Genomic DNA, 19,770 nt, shown 5'->3' on the forward strand with positions numbered 1-19,770 from the left:
TGTTCCCCTCAGCTTTACACAACATGGTGGAGTCTAAAATCTTCAAGCTTCAAGAAGCAACATTTGAGTGGAACCATGTAACCAATCTAAGAAAAACTCAGATCTGAGAAGGAAGTTCTCCATGACAAAGATTGAGTTCTCATGGAGAGAAACAAATCAGGCAGCTGATTTCTTGGCAAGAAATTATTTTAGACAAAGTTAGTGTTCCTCACCAATTAAATGCAATTCTCCACAGGGACTTAAATAGTTGCAGCATACGCCATTGCTTATGCACAATTAAATAGTTTGATGGCAGACTTCGTAACACTGATGAATGAGAGCAGCAAATATTTGGATAGACCCCGTGTTGTTTCTGGTATATAAATGTATTCTCATTTCATTGTCGTAAAGGGAATTGCTAGACTAAGCTTATTCTTTATTGAAGGTGTCCCATCCCAAATACTAATTGACAAGGTTATACAAGTTGCACCCTCTTTGGCGATCAAAGTGATGTCCTGCCGTCCTACGTGCTGCTCACAATGAAGAAGAAATATAAATCAATGAGATTATGAGACGAAATTAGATGATCAATTCAAATAGTTGGTGTGGAGAGCATGCACATAGATATATATAACAAGATTATATAAGACAAATGGGAAAATAAATAGACATATCAAGTTTATGAGAAGAGCTTACAGAGCAGATATAAGATAAATGTCAACCCCGACCCGGTAAGGTTGTCAAATGTGTTTGCAAATACAAAAGAAAGACTTGAATATTATGAGATTTCTCCCAACAGCAGAAATTGGATGATCCTAACACTTGTAGACCTAAAACAGCCAATAAAAATGTAAACATTCAAGAAGAAAAATCTCAAAAACCCATTATACTTATTCACTCAATTAATGGAAAGAAGCAAATAACAGCTTAACATCTTACCTAAAGAGTTAGATAAGAAGAAAGAAATCCAGTAGACAACTTCGTAGAACCTTTGTAGAAATGAATTGTTAACTGGAATTTTTCAGCCCAGTGAATTGTTGACCAAAGTCAGAGGATTACCAGCCTCATATTAGCAGAATAAACGGAACGAATAACATTATAACAACTAAAGAAAGCAATAGGTAAAAAACAGTTGGGCTATGTCACAACACTGTCCAGTAGAAGAACTCTTCTCAGTAACAACTCTAAATTAATAATCGTTAATTTGTTGTAAATTGTAACCTTTCTAGGGCATATCAAGCAATAACTTAAGACCCAAATCTTCCATGAAATAACCAAGGAGTTTGGTCTAGCATACATATGCAATTCTCAACATCACTATGTTTGGTAACAATAAATGGTAATTTCCCCTTGGTCATTTCATGGAAGATTACGCCATATTCAGCACACAAAATGGTAATTTACCTGAACTATAAACTTTTTGAGAGCTAAGCCAAATATATCACCCGAAGGAAACACAAAAAGGTTTCTGAGTTAGTAACCTGTTTGCATCTTTGAGTCACTTATCTCATTAATACAGACTTAACCCGGTGGTGATGCAAACAATTTGGCCAACAAAAAGGAATGGTATTCTGCATCAGCAGTTGAAAGTGTGAAATCTGATTTTATTGAGAATTCTTGGATGAATATTACATGAACCCTATTAGTGTATTTATAGAGATTACATCAACCAAGATATTAGAAACTAACCTAATATAGATATATTAATTATCCATAATTCCTAATTTTATTAAATATTTTATTCTCAATCACCACCTCAACCTTCCTTTTATTATGAGATACATTGACAATGATGCAATGTATCTCATGCATCATAATATGATGCATCTCTTACACACTAAGCATCAAAAAAGAGAAGGCTAAAATCTTTTCCACTGTAGCATCATCAAACTTTGACCATTTCAAATCTAAAAGAGTACAATTTTGAAGTAAGGAATATCGTATAATATGCATCTTATGCTCCAATATTCGATATACAAGCTTGAGGATGCAGGTTAGATAAATGGTTCCAATTCCAGAAAAACAAGGACCAAGATGTCATTCAAATGAATCAACAATCACAAATCAGGCTGGGATTAGAGGGTATGATTGAAACAATCTTGAGAAGTGTAATCAACATGAACACTTCAATTTGATTTCAATAAATTTGGATGAATAGTTCACAGCACAAACTTTTGAAGTTCAAAAGTAGTGTATCAAACTCAAAATCTGCAGCTTGCTATCATACTTAATGCATAATTTTTTTGTATAAAATCTCAAAAACAGATGTTGAACCCCATCATGCACAAATTTTTTTAATTTATTTCAGCAAAAATAGTTGCATTTGGTCAGGCCAACACCGAAACTCATGATAAAGACTTACCGACTATAAAAACATGGAACATAGTTGAAAATAAAAATAAAAGAGAGTAAGAAACTTACAAAAGATCTACAGGTCCACATCAAAGGCTACAACTTTAAAGCTCAAAAACCAAAATATCTTACATACATCATTATTATTATTATCAAAATTCATTCGTCACCTAAACTGTGGACACTGCACTGAGATATACCACTTCTGTTGAAAAACAATATAGAACCTATTCTACTTCAAAAATTGGTCTAGATGCAACAGAATTAATACAACTAGAATTAAACTAAGCATGTTGCAACAAGATCCCATATGAATCCTCAACCAAAAAACAACCAAAAAAAAATCAAGAATCCTATTTTTACCAAAAAAAGATGAAAAACAAATCAAAATTACGGAGCTTTTCAATGTAAACCAAAAGGTTCAAAAGGTAGTGCATGGCAAACCTGATGTTCAAAGTTGTGGAAATGCGCTACGGAGCTCCTCAAAGATTCTTATATTGTTGTGTGTAGGACCACCAACTCCATCACAATTGTTTAAAATGGAGATGGAACTTGATTCCTACATCTTCCCGTTTCAATTCCTCCCACCATTCCAGCTCTCCTTCAATCTCTACTTGAGAATGACTGGTTCCGTTTATTTCAAGTGGGAGTGTCAGCAGTTTTGGACACCCTCCAACTTTGAGGTTTTTTAGAGATGGCAACACTCCACCACAGATACACTTCAATTCCGAAAGTCTCCAAAGAATCAACTTGCTTAACCTTGGGAGTGCACTTTCCCCCAATACCATTTCTCCAAATACACACTCAATTTCATCACAAAATTTGATCTGAAGTGTTTCAAGGTTTTTTAGCTCCAGGCCTGAAGAGAAGACATTGATGAGGCTTGGGCAGCAATCTATATATAACTTTTTAAGACATGTAAAGCTCCCAGATCGTAATACCCCTTTGCACAAAGTCCTTAATTCAGAAAGATTTGAGACCCCAAGGTTTTGTAAACTTCTTCCCAGTGCCACATTCTCTTCTGTCTCATCTCCATAAAATACACTATCCATTCCATCACAACTGTCTATCCAACATTCTTTCAATTTCTTAACATTTTCAGCACCTATATCCGACAACCGTGTAATGAATGCATTCTTCTTTAAATATAAAAGCTCCACACGATTGAGGACTGCCTCAATACCACTAGGAAAGCTTTGAAAGCCACGAATCTCTAAACATTTATCAGGCTCTGTTGACTGAGGAAGCCACCTGGTCTGAGTGTAGTAGATATCTTTGAAGATGATTTCCTTCTCCTGAAAGAAAATGTCTTCCTCTTTTCGTTGTTCTTCAAGAGAACACAAACATATATGGAACCGTTGGAAGGCTTTTTCCCACAATTGATCGGAGTTCTTGCCAATATAGCTGAAAATGTCAGGATTGCTTATTGTTACATTTATACAAGGTCTTCCAACATGGATTCCAGACAGATCCAATTGTCTATTTTCATTCTTCTGCCCAAAAGGTTCATCTGGGAATCGCCTGAAAGCAGTAGCTCCAAAAAGATTGAGCTCCTCCAGTCTTTTAAATGCTTGCAAAGGTGGAAGTGTTCGTAGTTTCGAGAAACCTTTTAGTAATAGTCGAGAGAGTCTGCTGCAGTTTGAAAGGGATGATAGCTCTTCAATTAGGGTTCCAGACAGATTCAATTCTTTAAGGCCATTCTTCTGCGCGAAGAATTCTTCTGGGAATCGCCTAAAAGAGGTAGCACCGGAAAGATTGAGCACCTCGAGTCTTGTAAGAGCTTCCAAAGGTGGCAGTGTCTCTATTTTCAAGCAACCTCTCAGTAATAGTTGAGATAGTCCACTGCATTTGGAAAGGAATCGTAGGTTTTCGACTTGGGTCCCAGACAGATCCAATTTCTGAAGGCCAGTCTTCTGCTCAAAGGAGTCATCTGGGAATTGCCCGAAAACTGTAGCACCAGAAAGATCAAGCACCTCAAGTTTTGTTACCACGTCTAAGTTTTCCAATGCCTTTAGTTTCAAACAACCTCTTAATAATAAGTGGGAGAGACCCGTGCATTTAGAAAGGGATGGTAGTTGTTCAACTTGGGTTCCAGACAAATCCAATTTTTTAAGGTTATTCTTCTGCCCGAAGGATTCATCTTGGAGTTGCTTGAAAGCAGTAGCGCCAGAAAGATCAAGAACCTCAAGTTCTGTAAGTGGATGCAAATTTTGCAGTACCTCTAGTTTCAAACAACCTCTTAATAATAGTTGGGAGAGACTCTTGCAATTCGAAAGGGACGGTAACTGTGCAACTTGAGTTTCAGAAAGGTTGAGTATTAGGAGGAAAGACCCAAAGGATTCATCTTTGAATTTTTGGAATGCAGTAGAACCTGAAAGATCAATCTCTTGCAGTCTTCCAAGATCTCCCAATGGTGGTAGTGTCTGTAAATTCAAACAACCTCTTAGTAAGAGATGACGAATTCTACTTGATGTTGGAAAGGGTGGTAGATTTACAATCCGAGTTTCTGAAAGATTGAGTATTTGAAGTGGTTCAAGGAATTCATGTTGAAATTTCTTAAAAGCAGTGGAACCCGAAAGATCAAGCAGCTCAAGGTTCCTAGGTAAGGGTGGGAGAGTCTCTAAGTTGGAACAACGTCTAAGAAAAAGTTGACAAAGACTGGAACATTGGGGAAGGGATGATAGTTGTACAATCTGGGTTCCAGATAAGTCGAGTATATATAGTTTAACATTAGGTCTAAAGGATTTGTCTTGGAATTTCCTCAGTGCACTAGCACCCGAAAGATCAACCACTTTGAGTGAATTAAGTGCTTCCAGACACGGCAGTGTGTCAATGTGTGAACAACCTCTTAGTGAGAGGTATTTGATGTGTTTTAGGTTGGAAATGGATGGTAAACAGTCTAACACGGTTCCAGAGAGGTCAACTAGTTCAAGGGAAATCTTATCCTCAAAGAATCGATCGTCAATTTTTCTCAAAGCACTTGCACCTGATAGATCGAGCACCTGAAGTTGTTTAGCTGCTTTCAGATGTGGCAGTTCTTCCAAGTATGAACAACCTCTTAGGATGAGATGGCAGAGGTTGTAAAGGTTGGAAAGAGAAGAAGGTAAGTGTTTAATATGGGTGTCTGAGAGGTCGAGGGCTTGAAGGTAATGCATAGTCTCAAAGAAGTCATCTGGGATTTTCTTCAAGGCGTGAGCACCCGAAAGACAAAGCACATATAGACTACTGAGGCCTCGTATGTAGTTCAAGTACTCCAAATTGCCACAACCTCTTAAGACAAGCACACTAAGCCCCTTCAAATTAGAAAGGGATGATGGCAGAAACCTCATTCCAACATGGGGAAGGGTGAGAACTCTAAGCGTCTGCATTTTCTGAAAGAATGCATCTGGGATTTCACCTTCAATATTCTCTCCATGAAGCAGCAGTGTTGAGGATTTGGGGAATTCTGGACAATCAAGGTACTTGGTTTGCAAACTCGTCCCATCCATCAGATAGATTTTCCTGAAGCTATCCTTCTCTGTATATAGTGAAGAAAAAGTTAACCTCACACCAGCTTTTGCCAATATTGTATCACTTCTTTCGTGTTCTAAGATATAATTCTTGCCCGTGTAGTGTAGGTTGTCATTCGCTATCACGTGATCGTCATCTGTTTTAAATAGTAGATAACGATCTAATAGCTCCTTCAATATATGTTGGCCTTTCTCGTATGCATCCTCCAAACAATTGAATCCTTCTAGAAATCCTTCTATTATCCAAGATGTGATCAACCCTTTGACATTGATATGATGGTACTTTGGATAGAGTGTGCAGTACAAGAAGCAATCTTTCATGGCCTGGCTGGGTAACATCGCGCAACTAATTTCTGTTATACTCAATAAGTTAATGGTTCTTAGATTATACACCATTTCCAATTTATCCCCCAATGTCGTCGGGCTAGTAGTATCTCCCTTGATGTTTCTCATGGCTCCAGCTAGCATGATAATTTTCAGGGGCACACCTTTACAGTCACTGACTAAAGCTTTAGCTAAGGGAGAATCAAATGCTACCCCAGCTTTGTCGCAGAACAATAACCAGGCTTCAGCAAAGAGCAAGGGATACAGAGAAAGGACCCTATCGGAGGATATTTTCGAAGGGACGTTTTTACTTCCAATGAATAAAACCTTGGATGATTTATTTCGTCGCCTGCTGGAAGGTGGTGGGACTCCTAATTTATCCAGATCCTTTAAAGAAAAGTGCTTTACGTCATCTAAAATCAGCAAAAAACTCCTCTCTGCAAGTGTCTCAGAGATATTATGTCGTAAGCTCTTCTCAGTCATTTCTTGAACGGCCCTACTCGTGGTGGTTGAAGATAGATTTAACTGATCTATTATTTCCATCATCATATCTTGGAAGCAATAATCATATGAGAAGCCCACATCTGGCACATTTAGCCAGATGACAATGTTGAAGAGACCAGTCTCAACTGCAGTGTGCATCACTTGCCGTGCTGTCCATGTCCTCCCGCTTCCTTCATCCCCATCAATTTTAACAATTTGAGCATCATTTTCTCTTAACCATCGGACCACTTCCCATTTGTTTTTTTCTGCTGTTTTGACAGTTTCCGTTGATAGTGACGATGGCTCCCCTTCAAGAGCTATGTCGGAAGTTGGTCGATCATTCAACTCCAAACTACAACAATAACAACAACAAATTTATACATGCTAAGGAAAAGAAAAGTACAAAGAATTTTGGTGATTTTTTTTTCTGAATTTTGGAAAATACAAATAGTTTTATGACAATGACCCAATTGATGATCCCAAGGAAAAGATTATGGTAAATTCGAAGCAATGGTTTTAAAAGGGGATCCTCTCGAGTACTTTTTCCTGTGGTTTCCTGTAGTGGATTTTAAATGACTGAGATTCAGACATTAAAAAGAAAAACTAACACCTCAAAAGTGTATTCGATCATTGTGTAGATCAGATTAAAAAAAAGTCGAAGCAAAAAAACAATTTTTGAGGCCGATCTAAATATTTGAAAGTGAACGATCCTTGAACTTTCATTTCTAATGGATGGATTTTTGCGTATTTTTAATGTGACACTCCTTCAACCATCAAAATTCACTACACAAAACTGCAAGAAAAACGTATCACATAGGATCCACACCCATATTAAAAACCAAACATCCCTAGGTTCAGTTCAGTTGGACCAATTTGTATTTATTAAATAATTTTAAATATATAAAAATAAGAAATCTTAAAAAAGAAAAGAAAATTTATCATACTTTTAATGAATTCATGAAAAAAAAAAACACAAAAGGATTAAATAAAACTATGAGTATGTCGTTTTTTATTCATAATTTATTGTTGGAAATCATTGAAATAGATTTCAAGTTACATCTGCATGTTAGGAGTATATCAGTCTTCAATCGTCATTCTTTGTCACAAGTCATCAGAATGGATTGTAATCACCATTAAAAAAAAAACAAGGTATGTTAAAAGAGGAGAGAGAAAAGAGTATTTTAGGCATTTTTAAAACTATTTATGAAACAAAAGTTTAGGGCCTGTGTGGATTGACTTTTCTAAGTACTTATGACTTTTGCGGGGAGTCAGAAGCACTTTAAAGGTGTTTGGATAAATAACTCCTGGAAAAAATTACTTTATTGTGGAGTCATTTTAGTGCTTTTTCATGGAGTACCGAAAGTGCTACTTCTCTAAACTACTCTTGCGCGAAGCCACAAAACATTGTCAAAATGACGGGATTGGGACAAGTATGCCCCTCATAAATTTTAAAAATTACAAACCTATCCTCAAAAAGCCAAATGGAATAATATTATATTACTATCCATTGATATGGTGGTAGCCTTTTGGTGTAACATTTGGAACAAGTATACCCCTCATAAATTTTGAAAATTACAAGCATACCCTCAAAAATGCAATTGCAGTAATACTATATTACTATCCATTGATATGGTAGTAACTTTTTGGTGTAGCATTTGGGACAAGTATGCCCTTCATAAATTTTGAAAATTACAAGCATACCCTCAAAAATGCAATTAAATAATATTTTATTATTATCCATTGATGTGGTGGTAACCTTTTAGTGTAGCATTTGAATTTGGATTTCTAACTCCCCAAATTGCTCACTCAATGATTTATTCATGAGCATTCTAACCATGGTTGAAATTTTCTTATTGCAAGATGGATGTAAACAATTACACATAAATTTACTATCCATTGATGTAGTGAAAGCTTCTTCATATTTTTAGTGGTTGTGTATATTTGCACACAATATCTTCTATATGTTAATAATTATTGGGTGTTTATATTAGTTTTTATGGATAAAAACAATAACTTTTATTTCTTTAGAAGAATAATTTGTTGAGTTATAATGTTAAAAATAGTAATTGATACTTATAAGGGCATTTTGATCATTTTAACAGAATCCAAAACAGTTTCCAAACACAAAATTCTATTAAAAGTACTTCTGATAGTACTTTTCAGAACCTGCATCTAAACACACAATAGTTATCCACCTACTCCAAACAATACTTCAAAAAGTACTTATGAAAGTACTTATGTTCTAAGTACTTCTAGCTCCTGTATCCACACGGGCCCTTACTAACTAAACTATCGAGATACCACCCAAAAGTAAGGGGGGAGACTTAGGAAGAAGTCCCTTTCGCATGGTGCATTAAGTAATTTTTCCTTACATTAGTGCTCACATGTGTCAGTGGTTTTTATGATTCCACACTTCCATTATATTTCGAAGGAAAAAAAATGGCTTTACTCCGAAATAAATCATCAATAACAGGGATAATTAGGGTATTTTGCTATTATGACCTATAGCCAATTAAAAAGAATAATAATTTTTAAATCAGTAATAGACATGAATTGCTAATTATTTTGAAAAGTATATTGTCTCAGTAGTTTCTCAATCTTTGAGTCATGTGTTGGGGCCACATCCCACAAGAATGAACCAAAAACTAATTGGGTGATCATAGTCATCTTATTTGAGTGTTTATTCTGTGGTCCTATATTTAGTTAATGAAGAAACTGTAGCATTATGTATGTTGTAACTCATTTAACTCAAGGCGATTTAGATATGTCCACCCCTCCCCCCCCCCCCCCGGGTTTTGTTGAATATTAGAAATATCCCCGTCTTTTGAAACTGATGACATTCTCCCCTGATCTCAGTCTTCTTAATAGACTAATGAGAAGAAAAAAAAAGACTCAAATGCCCTTGTCTTCATCCTTTAGCTAAAACCCTAGAGCTTTTCAGCTTCTCAAAACCAGTCACTTCAACCTTTTGAGTAAAAATTTAACCCTTATCTTCAACCTTATGATTCTATCTATTCAACCTTCAAAGCTCAAAGTAAGATAGGATTTCTGTGGAATTTTATGTAGAAAAATCTTAAGAGTTTTCTACAATGAGGGAACTGGAGTTTCTAGAGTTCATTGCGACTCTCTAAATGAACTCCAATGTAGAGGCTGAAGAGCTTGAAAATTTTAGAGCTTTATGCAAGGGAAGCATGTCATCAGTTTGAAAACACAAGGGTATCTATAATATCGACCAAAATATGGGAGGATTGTCTAAATCACCCTTTAATTTAGAGAGTTGCTGCTATTGGCACCCCAACTGTTACTTATTACACTCCAATTAAAAATAAAGAAAATAAGTAAATCGTTGAGAATAAGTAAAAGTTGGGGTGCCAATAACCTTTCTCTCAAAAAAAATATTCCTAGATTTTTATTTTTTTTGTTTATGATTTTATATGAGCCTAATCCTAATCATAATCATAAACACAACTACTGAAATTGTTGGAACGAGTGTTGTAATGTTGAGATAATAATTTGAGCCAAACCTTTTTAAGGTTTGAATGGAGTGTTTTAATCTTTAATTGGGGTGGTGTGATAGATAATTTATGAAATTGGGGTGTAATAAGTAAAAGTAGGGGTGCCAATAGCAGATATCTTAATTTATTGTACCTACTAGCATGCAAGGGTTGTATAAATCACATCACAGATCATATTCACTATAAATTGAATTCAAATAAATTTTTACCTAAGATTATTAGAAGGCCTATTTTCTTCTTGTTGTTGAACAGACGTTGATGGTGAAATTCCTGAATCCACATTTGGAGTGCCACATCTAGCAGACAAGGTCTCATTCTTATTGCATGTAGTCTGATCCATTTCAATTTCTTCCTTGGCAAGTTCGATTGATGGCTGTTTCATGCTAGGTTGGCTGGTTGAAGGGCTCTCAATTGCCTTACCTGACTGAGTAAGGGAGCGTCCTGTCTTTGATTTGTTATGGCATCAACCTTAATTTGTTCAATCTCATTATCAGAGTCATTGTTAGGGTCTGGATAACCAGCAGCATTGGGATATTCAATGTGACCGTCACCACCTTTTGCATCACCTTCACATACATTTGTATGTTCTATGATACTTTGGTTTTGTTGTTCAACACTTCCTCTCACGCCCCCTGGTGTAAAAGATGTAGCAGTCTCAATGATTCCTCCCTGACCGAACTCCTCAAACTTTGCCAGATTTTCTTCCTGGACAAGTATGTGATCACGTGTGCTTATAAGCATTTTTATTCATAGGTTTCTCGATCAAATTACAGTTATGTAAACTGCAAAAGGAAAGTACTTACCAGTCTTGAAGTCTCCCCATTGTCGTTGTTGTCATTCCTGTATTGCATTGAATGATGGTCTTTCAGATGATCATCCCTATCATTAGGAGTATGAAAATACATATGAGATTAAAGTTGAATAGCAAAAGGATTATTAATTATTACATTGTTGCCCACTAAAAATAATTCAAATAATTTTCACCTTTGCTCAATTGGAGGTCTATTTCCTTCCAATGCAAGTTGCTCAAACTTCTCAAGATTTTCTCCTTGGTCTGGTATATTGTTAACAACAATCTCACTGACTCCTCCTTCCACCGCGAGTTCCTCAAACTTAACGAGATTCTCTTCTTGGGAAAGTGCATTGCTAAAAAAGATTTCACGGACTCCTTCCAGTGCGAATTCCTCAAACTTTGCTAGATTTTCTTCCTGGGAAAGTATGTTAGTAGAGTGGTATATTAGATGGCACTGCAATTGCAATGTTATCATGCATGCTTATAAAAAAATTTATTCATAGGTTTCTCGAACAAATTACAGTTATGTAAACTAAATAAGTCAAATACTTACCAATCTTAAAGTCTCCCCATTGTTGTTGTTGTCGTTCTTGTATTGCATCAAATGGTGATCATCCCTATCAATAGAAGTATGAATAAATATGAGATTAAAGTTCTTAGCAGAATAGCAATATGATTGTTGCCCACTAAAAATAATTCAAATAATTTTCACCTTTGCTCAATTGGTGATCATCCCTATCAATAGAAGTATGGATAAATATGAGATTAAAAGTTCTTAGCAGAATAGCAATATGATTGTTGCCCACTAAAAATAATTCAAATAATTTTCACCTTTGCTCAATTGGAGGCCTATTTCCTTCCAATGTGAGTTCCTCAAACTTCTCTCGTTTTTCTCCTTGGGGTGGTATATTGCAAATAACAATCTCTTTGACTCCTTCCACTGCGAGTTCCTCAAACTCTGGTAGATTGTGAACAACAATCTCATTGTCTCCTTCTTGGGAAAATTCATTGACATTAACAATCTCACTAACTCCTTCCATTGTGAGTTCCTCGACCTTTGATAGATTTTCTTCTTGGGAAGGTACATTGCTAACAACAATCTCAGTACTGATTCCTTTCACTGGATGTTGCTTAAACTCTGCTAAACTGTTTTCTTGCAAAAGTTCATTGCTAACAACAATCTCACTGACTCCTTCTATTGCAAGTTCCTCAAACTTTGCTAGATTTACGTCTTGGGAAAGTACATCACCTATTAAGGGTCGAAACCACTCTGTGAAGCGGAATACTAAATGGCGCTGCAATTTACCATTCAACTGAAATATAAGCATTTATTTCTTTTGTAAAATATGTAAATCATCTAAGATTTTTGGTCATGCAATTTATAAATATATGTTACTTACCAGTCGCAATATCTCCTCGAGGCCATATTCCTTTGAAGTATTATCATTCAAACTATCATCCCTGACAGTACTAAAGTTGATTTTTCTCTCTACATACTCCATTGGCATCATCCCAGTAACTGTGGCTGCCTCTTCTACCTACGACTCAGCGTTGAACCTGCTATGCTCTTTAACTTCTTTACTCAACTCGATTTCATAATTATTACCTCTATTCAATATCGTTCCTCTTCTACTTAGAAACAGACCTCAGCATCGGGATCGGGTTCATCCAAATTGTGCTATGAATAGGCAGATGAAGACATGCTTGGGACTTGTACGTGATTTCAGTATGGTTTTCAATTCACCTGAATTGCACATTAATACAGTGAACAAAATATAAGATATACAGTAAGGACTTAATGCATATTATAACTAATACCACTACTACATTTTTGCCTGCCAAGCACTTAAATTTAGGGAAAATTACTTAAAAGACCCGGGCGGAGGGACATTTTCTAAATAGTCCACAAGTTTTTGAAGCTGTTTCGTCATTCGAAATTCCCAAACTACCATAACTCTAGAACTCACTACTATTGCGAAGAAGAAACCCATTTCCAGATATCTAATCGTAATTTCTGAGCATCAATTTTCATCGAAGAATCTCTATGAACCTTGATAAAGCATTTTTCGAGGGATGTTTTAGTTCAGATTGAAGAAGTACGTGAAACTTATGGTTTTTTTCGATTTTTTAGTTTTGTATCCATAAAAATCAGATCTTTAGAAGTTATTAGCCTTGAAACTGAAAATAGAAATTGTTTTGTCATTTTTTTATGGTTTTTCCATGATTTTTGGTTGAAGAAGGTGATTGGCTAGATTTTTACAGCGTCGAGTTCATTTTTAATTACTGTCAAATTCTGCAATAATTATTTGAGTTCGATGGTAATTTTTGAACTCGATACTGTGAAAAAACCTTCCCACAATACACCATTTGGGCATTACCGTTGAATTCGATACTAAAATTAAAGAACTCACCCTTTGGGTGGGACTAATCCCACAGTCCCAGGCACCACCCCTCAGAAAGTCCTAAAACTCATTTTGACATCTTGACTCGTCCGTGAACGAGACTGAGTCATAGTTTAAATCTTGTCCGAGTCAAGGTTTTTGAAAAACCTACTCTTGAATGGTAAGTTTTTCATGTCTAACTTTAAAAACCTATCATTCGAGAGTAGGTTTTTCAAGTTTTGCCAAAAAATGGCTCTTCAATAGCCGCTTCAGGTTTGTTTTTGTAGTTTTAAAAATAATGGTATCTTCCATTAAAAATAAGGAAAATGCAGGAATGACACAAACGGAGACACAAAGGTAACAAAAAAAGTCCAAAAAAATTCTAGGAAATTGAATGCATGGAAATTTCAATCGATTCTTGAAAATAGGACAAGATATTCTAGGGATTAGTACACTTTTTTTTTTTTTTTATATGGATACATTTTTCTTGAAAATCCATAACATCCCAACCATCAGTTTGATGTAGAGGCTCAACCTTGGGTTGAGGCTAGTATTTTCCTTTTGTTAACGGCATATCTCGGTTCGGACTTCTCCAACCTCAGCTCAAGATTTAGCTCTCCATGTTGAGCTATTGAAGAAAATAAATACAAATTTTCTAAATATCAGTAGTGATTTCTTAGGGATAAAATTTTCTTGGAAATCGGTAGAATCTCAACCATCTGTTGATGATGATGGATTTTGTTGCGGAAATTTGTAGTTATTATGATGAGTTTAGGTTTTTAACTTACCTTTAAAGGGATCACGATCGTCGAATACACAGTTGCATTAATGGCTGTTCAATGGACCATATAAATAATTTTTCTTAGCTTATTATTATAAATAAATAAATAAAATTTCCCTAAACCTGGTTTTTGAAAAATAAAATAAAAATTATAATTTACGTAGTTTTGTTTGAATCATCCAAAATTAACAGAGACACAGCTACTGACCTGTAATATATGTTGGCCCCAAATATGGTTCTCGCACACACTCAGAGAAGAGAAGACTGAGAACGATGACCAGAGATAAATTACCTCAACCAAATAATTCAGAGCTGTTATTGGCATACCAATTTTTACTTATTACACCCCAATTAATAAAAAATTAAAGAAGGGTGAATCTCCCAATCGTGCATCGAATATGCCAAAATTTTGGTGTTTTTTTGGTACATTGTTCATTTAAAGAAAAAAGAACACTAAATCATAATTTATTTATAAAATGATTTTGGCTTTTTTTTGTTTTTTTAATGGAAATTTGGAGGTTTAAAGGCCCCTCACCGACTAAAGCAAAAGCTTACAGGACAACTCCACAAAGGAGAGACAGGAGTCCAACAAAGCTCAAAAGCCAGAGATAAAAAGAAAAAAAATTTAAAAAAAAAAATTTAACAAAGCGGTCTTTAAAATAGTGTGGGGACAGTCTTTAGAAGTGTTTTGTATAAAACAAGCCCACCTACTGACTCAGCAAAAGAGGTTTCAAATTGATTTTTAAGTCCGATAAATTTATCTTGTCTCAAGATTGATTGTTTATTAGGAAAAAATACTCTTTTAATCAGATGATTAAATTGAATGTATTAAATAATAATTCTTCTGTTTATATGATTGAGTTTATTTTTTTATTTTTATTTTTTTGTAACATAGAAGATTAGGATTTGTTATAAATTCATAAAGGACATATCTAATTTTATTCAATTTTTAATTATTATGTTGATAATATTAAGAAATGTCAAATTTGTGCCCAACGTAAAATTATTGAAAAATCTTTTAAATTACAAAACTTTCCCCTTCTACAGAGCGGTCACAACAATGGGAAGTGAGTATTTAAGTCGCCTATTTGTATTTTGTTAGATATGAGACTCGTCAGTCACAAACGATTAACAAAGATTCCTTGCTGTTAATAAAGCCAATCATCTACTCCTTCCTTTGCATCCCAAACCCTCATTTATTTCTTCTTTTGTCCCACTTCTTAGATCTCCTATTATCACTTATTATGAAAATGTGAATTCAAATGAAAGCAGAAGAAGTCGTGCCAAATTTGCTCCTTGGTTCTGGATTGGATGATGTGTCCAAGAATTCATCTTTGCTAGATCAGAAGTTCAAAGAGATACACAAAAAGCTTCAAGATTTGGAAGATATGTTCCCAAAATACAATGTTATTGCAGTTCAATCTCAATCAATGTTATTGAAAAGTTTTCCTAAGATCGTGTACATGTGTCAAGTTTTGAAGAAGGAGACCCAATTAAAATTTTCAAATAAAATTTTTCTATCCCAAGTTAACCTAATCGTCTAATAAGCCAGATAGGAGAATGTTGAACCATTGGTACATTAGGTGGTCCATTAAGCTTATTACATTTCCACTTTTTTTTTATTTTCTCTATTAGATTTTCTTGTCAAATAAACAATATCAATAATTGAAAAGTTATGATTAAGAGTTTCAATTGATTTGGTAAAGTTCTATTTGGAGAGGATTAGAATCCTTTTATGGGTCGGATTCTAATCTTAAAAAGATCTAGGCCCTCTACTCTTATATCTATAAATGTATAGATCGGATCTCTACAAAATCCAAATTTTCTCTAGAAAATCAAGAGCATTCTCAATAACTCTAGCAAGTCCTTTCTCTATGAATCGACATCGAGGAAAATAGATTATTGAAAATTCAAATTCCATCAAGAAAGGTTTTTCAATCCATAGTATAGATACATAAGGTTCAATGTATTTTGACATCATCTACGTGGATTCAGGAGTCGTTATCATTCAAAGAATTAAGGTATGAACGGACACCATAAAAAGATGTTGTGAAATATAATTTTTTGGTTTATATTCATTCAAATTTTGTTTAACCATTGAAGTTAAAGGCAAGGAGGTTCGGTTGTGAGACAATAAAAGTATTAGACACCTTATCTCGCCCACCCAGTTGGCGATTATCAAAGGTTGGCTAAAAGTGAAATACAAAACTGATTATTATAAAAAATAAAAAAAGTAAATTAGTTTTTGAAGTTAGAGGAGATGAAAGAAGTTAGTAATTAAATGTATTATAATTCAACCTACAGAATTAAAAAAAAAAATGGTCAATAAGCAAGCCATATACGAAAGTATATGCTTGCTGGAATTTTATTGTGGGCGGACCAAATTCACATGGATTTCACATTTTTGACCAACAAGCACTCACTTAACACCTGTATACTCATTAAGATGTATGTTTTTGTTAGTTTAGTTTTTGGGACATGTCCATTGGTTGAACACGTCCTTGATGAAATCGTTTCCTTATGCATGAGAATTTATTCACTATGAGACTATTTTTGTTGGTTTAGAGTTGTGACCGTGAATCTAGCAAAATTTCATGTTTTGTACTTGTAATCTTTAAAAATAAAAAATATGGTGTGTACTAAATTGCATACATGTTATGTTCCTTCGGAAGAACTTATTAAATGAACTTATAAAAGAGAGATTACTTCACATAGTGAAGACTTGATCTCTCCTCCTCGAGCTATTAGAAATAAACAAGTAAACTTAGGAATTTAAATTACTTGAAATTGAAATGAACTTGAAACAAATTATATGGAATTTGAAAGAGTCGCCAACAAACTTGAGGATAGAAGGGCCATTGCACATAAGTTCTATACAGTTCTTATGGTTAGACAAAATAGTCAAGACCTCTTGACCTTGGTCAATTTACAAAGATTTGTGTAGATAAAACCTTAAATCCTTAAATTGAGAATTGGAATGATAGGCTTAAGTGTCATTCTCCCTACTAAGTTTCAACAAATGGAGGACAAAATGATCATTAGCTATTTGGGAGGACCGAATGAGACTATGGGTTAAGATTAGAAGACTTAAACAATTTTTAGAAAGTCAAGGTTGCAAAATTTAAAAATACTTAATGCGTGGGCGAAATTGAAAAATGATAGAATTTTCTTGAAGAATAAACAATTAAGAGGATTTAGGAAGTAATTTCCTTAAAGAAAATCTTGAGCACTTTAAGTGCTCCTATTCCCAACACAACTATATTGAATTGGCTTTAGGCGAGTGATGGCCAATGCACTTTTGGTATATATAACAAATAATCGAAGGTCAGTACAACAAATGGCCAGGCCTTTAGGCAACCAAAGGGAAAGGCACGCTTATGCTTGGCTGTTGGTAGTTGAGGGAAATGCTTAAATGAAAATTGTTGGTACACTTTGGTGAATTCGGTTATGTTTAAAATGGACGCACTTGATTGATCGAAAATCTCTCGAATTCAATTTTCCTCACTAGATTCAATTGAGCTCTCGGACTCAATTCAGACAAATTGGGGTTTCTAAACATAGAACATAGATCGATGAGGAGAAGACAGGTATAGAATTTAAAAGTATATTCACCAAGAGGATTACTCTATTCATTCTTATTGGATTAATAGCAATGACAATTGTTCCAAGTATGCAATGATTTACCCGGTTTATATTAATGGTTATAAGTTTGTTAATGATAATTGAACCAAATACGTACTATATATATTCATTGTCAAATAGGTTAGACAATTTATTCCACTTTAAATTTATCCAAAATCATCATATGGTCATGTGGGCATATTGAATGAATGATTGAAAAAATGCTTACAATACTTGCATTTAAAGTGGCGATGGCAGTTTTAGCTAGTCTTGTATTTGTAATTCATAATGGATTTTATGTTCAAAAATGAATTGGAAAGCCTCAAATATTGGGTTTTGAAGAATACTAAGCATCACAGATTTCAAAACATTGTAGATAAGAAATGCAGATTAGATCTCAAATTCTAGGTACTATGCCCATAGAACACCAGTATTAAATAAAATGATGTGAACAATAAGATCCAGTATGAGCAATATTTCCTTGGTGCCATCCGCAAGGCGCACCCTCATTTACCCGGTGCGTGTGATGTGCATGCTTTGCACGTGCCCAGGGGAGGGACCCTTATGCCTTGGCTCCGGCCTCAGTTCCTCTGGTTCCCCTAGTCAAACGTATGTTAGGACACCTTGTCATAAAAAAATAATAATTAAAGATCGAATAGTGGTGGGTTGGAGGCCAATATGTTCGATTTATTAGGTGGAGGACCCCCTAGTCGTTACTAATGGTCTTAGTATCCTTAAGCATAACTTGCAAATTTAAATTAGTTTTAGTAATAAAGTATCCTGAAATTTCAATTTTAAAATGGAATAATTTATTTTTATTTTTTTTGAAAGGCAACAACCATGTATCTTAAATTGATTAGACTATTTGAAATGGATCCAAAGTCCAAATTGGAGCCATGTTACTAAAATAAAGTATCATTAATTTTAATTTTAATAAAGATTTCTTGGATGAATAAAACAATCCCTAGAATTTTATAAGCAAAATGGGAAAGCGATTGGAAATTTCTTATTCCTCCTATATAATATTGGAATTACAGGGTATATGTCCTTTTGTACAAGTGAAGTGGCATCGTAGTCTCTTTGATTGCTAAAGGAAAATTGGGAGACAAATAAATTTCCTCCCAAAATATTTTCTACTTAAAAATATTTTTTCATTCTTGGATTTTACAAGTATCGAGTTCATCACTTTTGTATTCATTATCTCAAATTTTTAGTCAAATTTTCAGGTATTTTAATTTAAAAAAACTCGAAAAATGAAGATAGGTGACTTTTACGAGTATTAAATTCACCACTTTTTTATTGTAGAGTTCGACATTTTTAAAAATTATCGAATTCAACAATAAAAATATTGACCTTGATAATTAATAAAAACTGGTGAACTTGCCGATAATGAAGGACCATCAAGGGGAAAAAAGTTTTACAAAACAAATTATTCATAAATCATTCAAAACTTAGGAATTATTTAGAAAAAAATCCATTTGCCAATGGTCAAAATAATTTTACTAAAGAGTCATGGTGCTGGAGCAACATTGAGGGGGAGGGGGGGGGCATCGGTATGCGGATGTGTGCTAGAACCACATTACTTTTCATCGAGATACAAGTGAGATCTCGATGAAAGCATCTTTGGTTGTACGCACACCAATGTCCCTCGCTATGTAACTTCACATTATTCATTACTAAATGAATTATTGACAAACCTCCCAAAATTAAGGAATTATTTAGAAAAAAACCCATCTAACAAGGTCCTTTAAATAATTTCCTCAAGAACCCACCCCTACCCCTAAAAAAAATTAAAAAACGGGGATAAAAATAATCTAAACTGCATATATATATATAGGGTAGCGTTCAATGGCAAACTTTTTGGCAAAACATTTTTCAAAACATGGGTTAGAGATTTTTGAATGGACTGATTTTTGGTGAGGATGATCTCTACGGTGAGGAGATCATCATCACCAAAACTCAGCCCATTTCAAAACTTCTAGCCCCATCAAAAACAGTTTACAAAAAATGAACGGTCCACGATTTTTCAGCT

General features: G+C 34.7%; 2 protein-coding genes across 3 annotated transcripts; both read right to left on the minus strand.

The window, feature by feature from the left end:
• On the minus strand, positions 1-10,693 carry LOC147407696 (putative disease resistance protein At4g19050). Of its 2 annotated transcripts, XR_015176854.1 has the most exons (5): positions 10,372-10,693; positions 2,776-6,999; positions 919-990; positions 676-809; positions 1-509 (listed from the first exon to the last, which is right to left on the minus strand). XR_015176854.1 is itself a non-coding variant. In XM_086436386.1 (2 exons), exons 1-2 carry the CDS (start codon positions 10,542-10,544, stop codon positions 2,856-2,858), a joined length of 4,317 nt encoding a protein of 1,438 aa, XP_086292512.1. In that variant the 5' UTR covers positions 10,545-10,693; the 3' UTR covers positions 2,760-2,855. The 2 variants fall into 2 exon arrangements, 1 of the variants encoding a protein (XP_086292512.1); XM_086436386.1 differs by lacking the exons at positions 1-509; positions 676-809; positions 919-990 and having other exon boundaries at positions 2,760-6,999.
• Positions 10,694-10,935: 242 nt separating this feature from the next.
• LOC147407697 (uncharacterized) lies at positions 10,936-14,567 on the minus strand. Its single transcript, XM_086432627.1, has 7 exons — positions 14,326-14,567; positions 14,125-14,168; positions 12,356-12,699; positions 11,787-12,250; positions 11,509-11,572; positions 11,147-11,370; positions 10,936-11,041 (listed from the first exon to the last, which is right to left on the minus strand). Exons 3-7 carry the CDS (start codon positions 12,464-12,466, stop codon positions 10,936-10,938), a joined length of 969 nt encoding a protein of 322 aa, XP_086288753.1. The 5' UTR covers positions 12,467-12,699; positions 14,125-14,168; positions 14,326-14,567.
• Positions 14,568-19,770: the final 5,203 nt, after the last annotated feature.

This window comes from Akebia trifoliata, chromosome 3, assembly GCF_017979445.1.
Source record: "Akebia trifoliata isolate Shusen 1 chromosome 3, ASM1797944v1, whole genome shotgun sequence".
Classification (NCBI taxonomy): Eukaryota; Viridiplantae; Streptophyta; class Magnoliopsida; order Ranunculales; family Lardizabalaceae; genus Akebia; species Akebia trifoliata.

What these genes read in the sequence shown, in the direction of transcription:
- LOC147407696 (XM_086436386.1), bottom strand. Translation starts at nt 10,544, where the DNA reads ATGAAACAGCCATCAATCGAACTTGCCAAGGAAGAAATTGAAATGGAT. An exon ending in AGGCCTTCTAATAATCTTAG is followed by an intron (nt 7,000 to 10,371) that starts GTAAAAATTTAT and finishes TTATTGTTGTAG; the next exon opens with TTTGGAGTTGAATGATCGAC.
- LOC147407697 (XM_086432627.1), bottom strand. Translation starts at nt 12,466, where the DNA reads ATGATGCCAATGGAGTATGTAGAGAGAAAAATCAACTTTAGTACTGTC. An exon ending in TCGAGGAGATATTGCGACTG is followed by an intron (nt 12,251 to 12,355) that starts GTAAGTAACATA and finishes GGTAAATTGCAG; the next exon opens with CGCCATTTAGTATTCCGCTT. An exon ending in AGACCTCCAATTGAGCAAAG is followed by an intron (nt 11,042 to 11,146) that starts GTGAAAATTATT and finishes TCCTAATGATAG; the next exon opens with GGATGATCATCTGAAAGACC.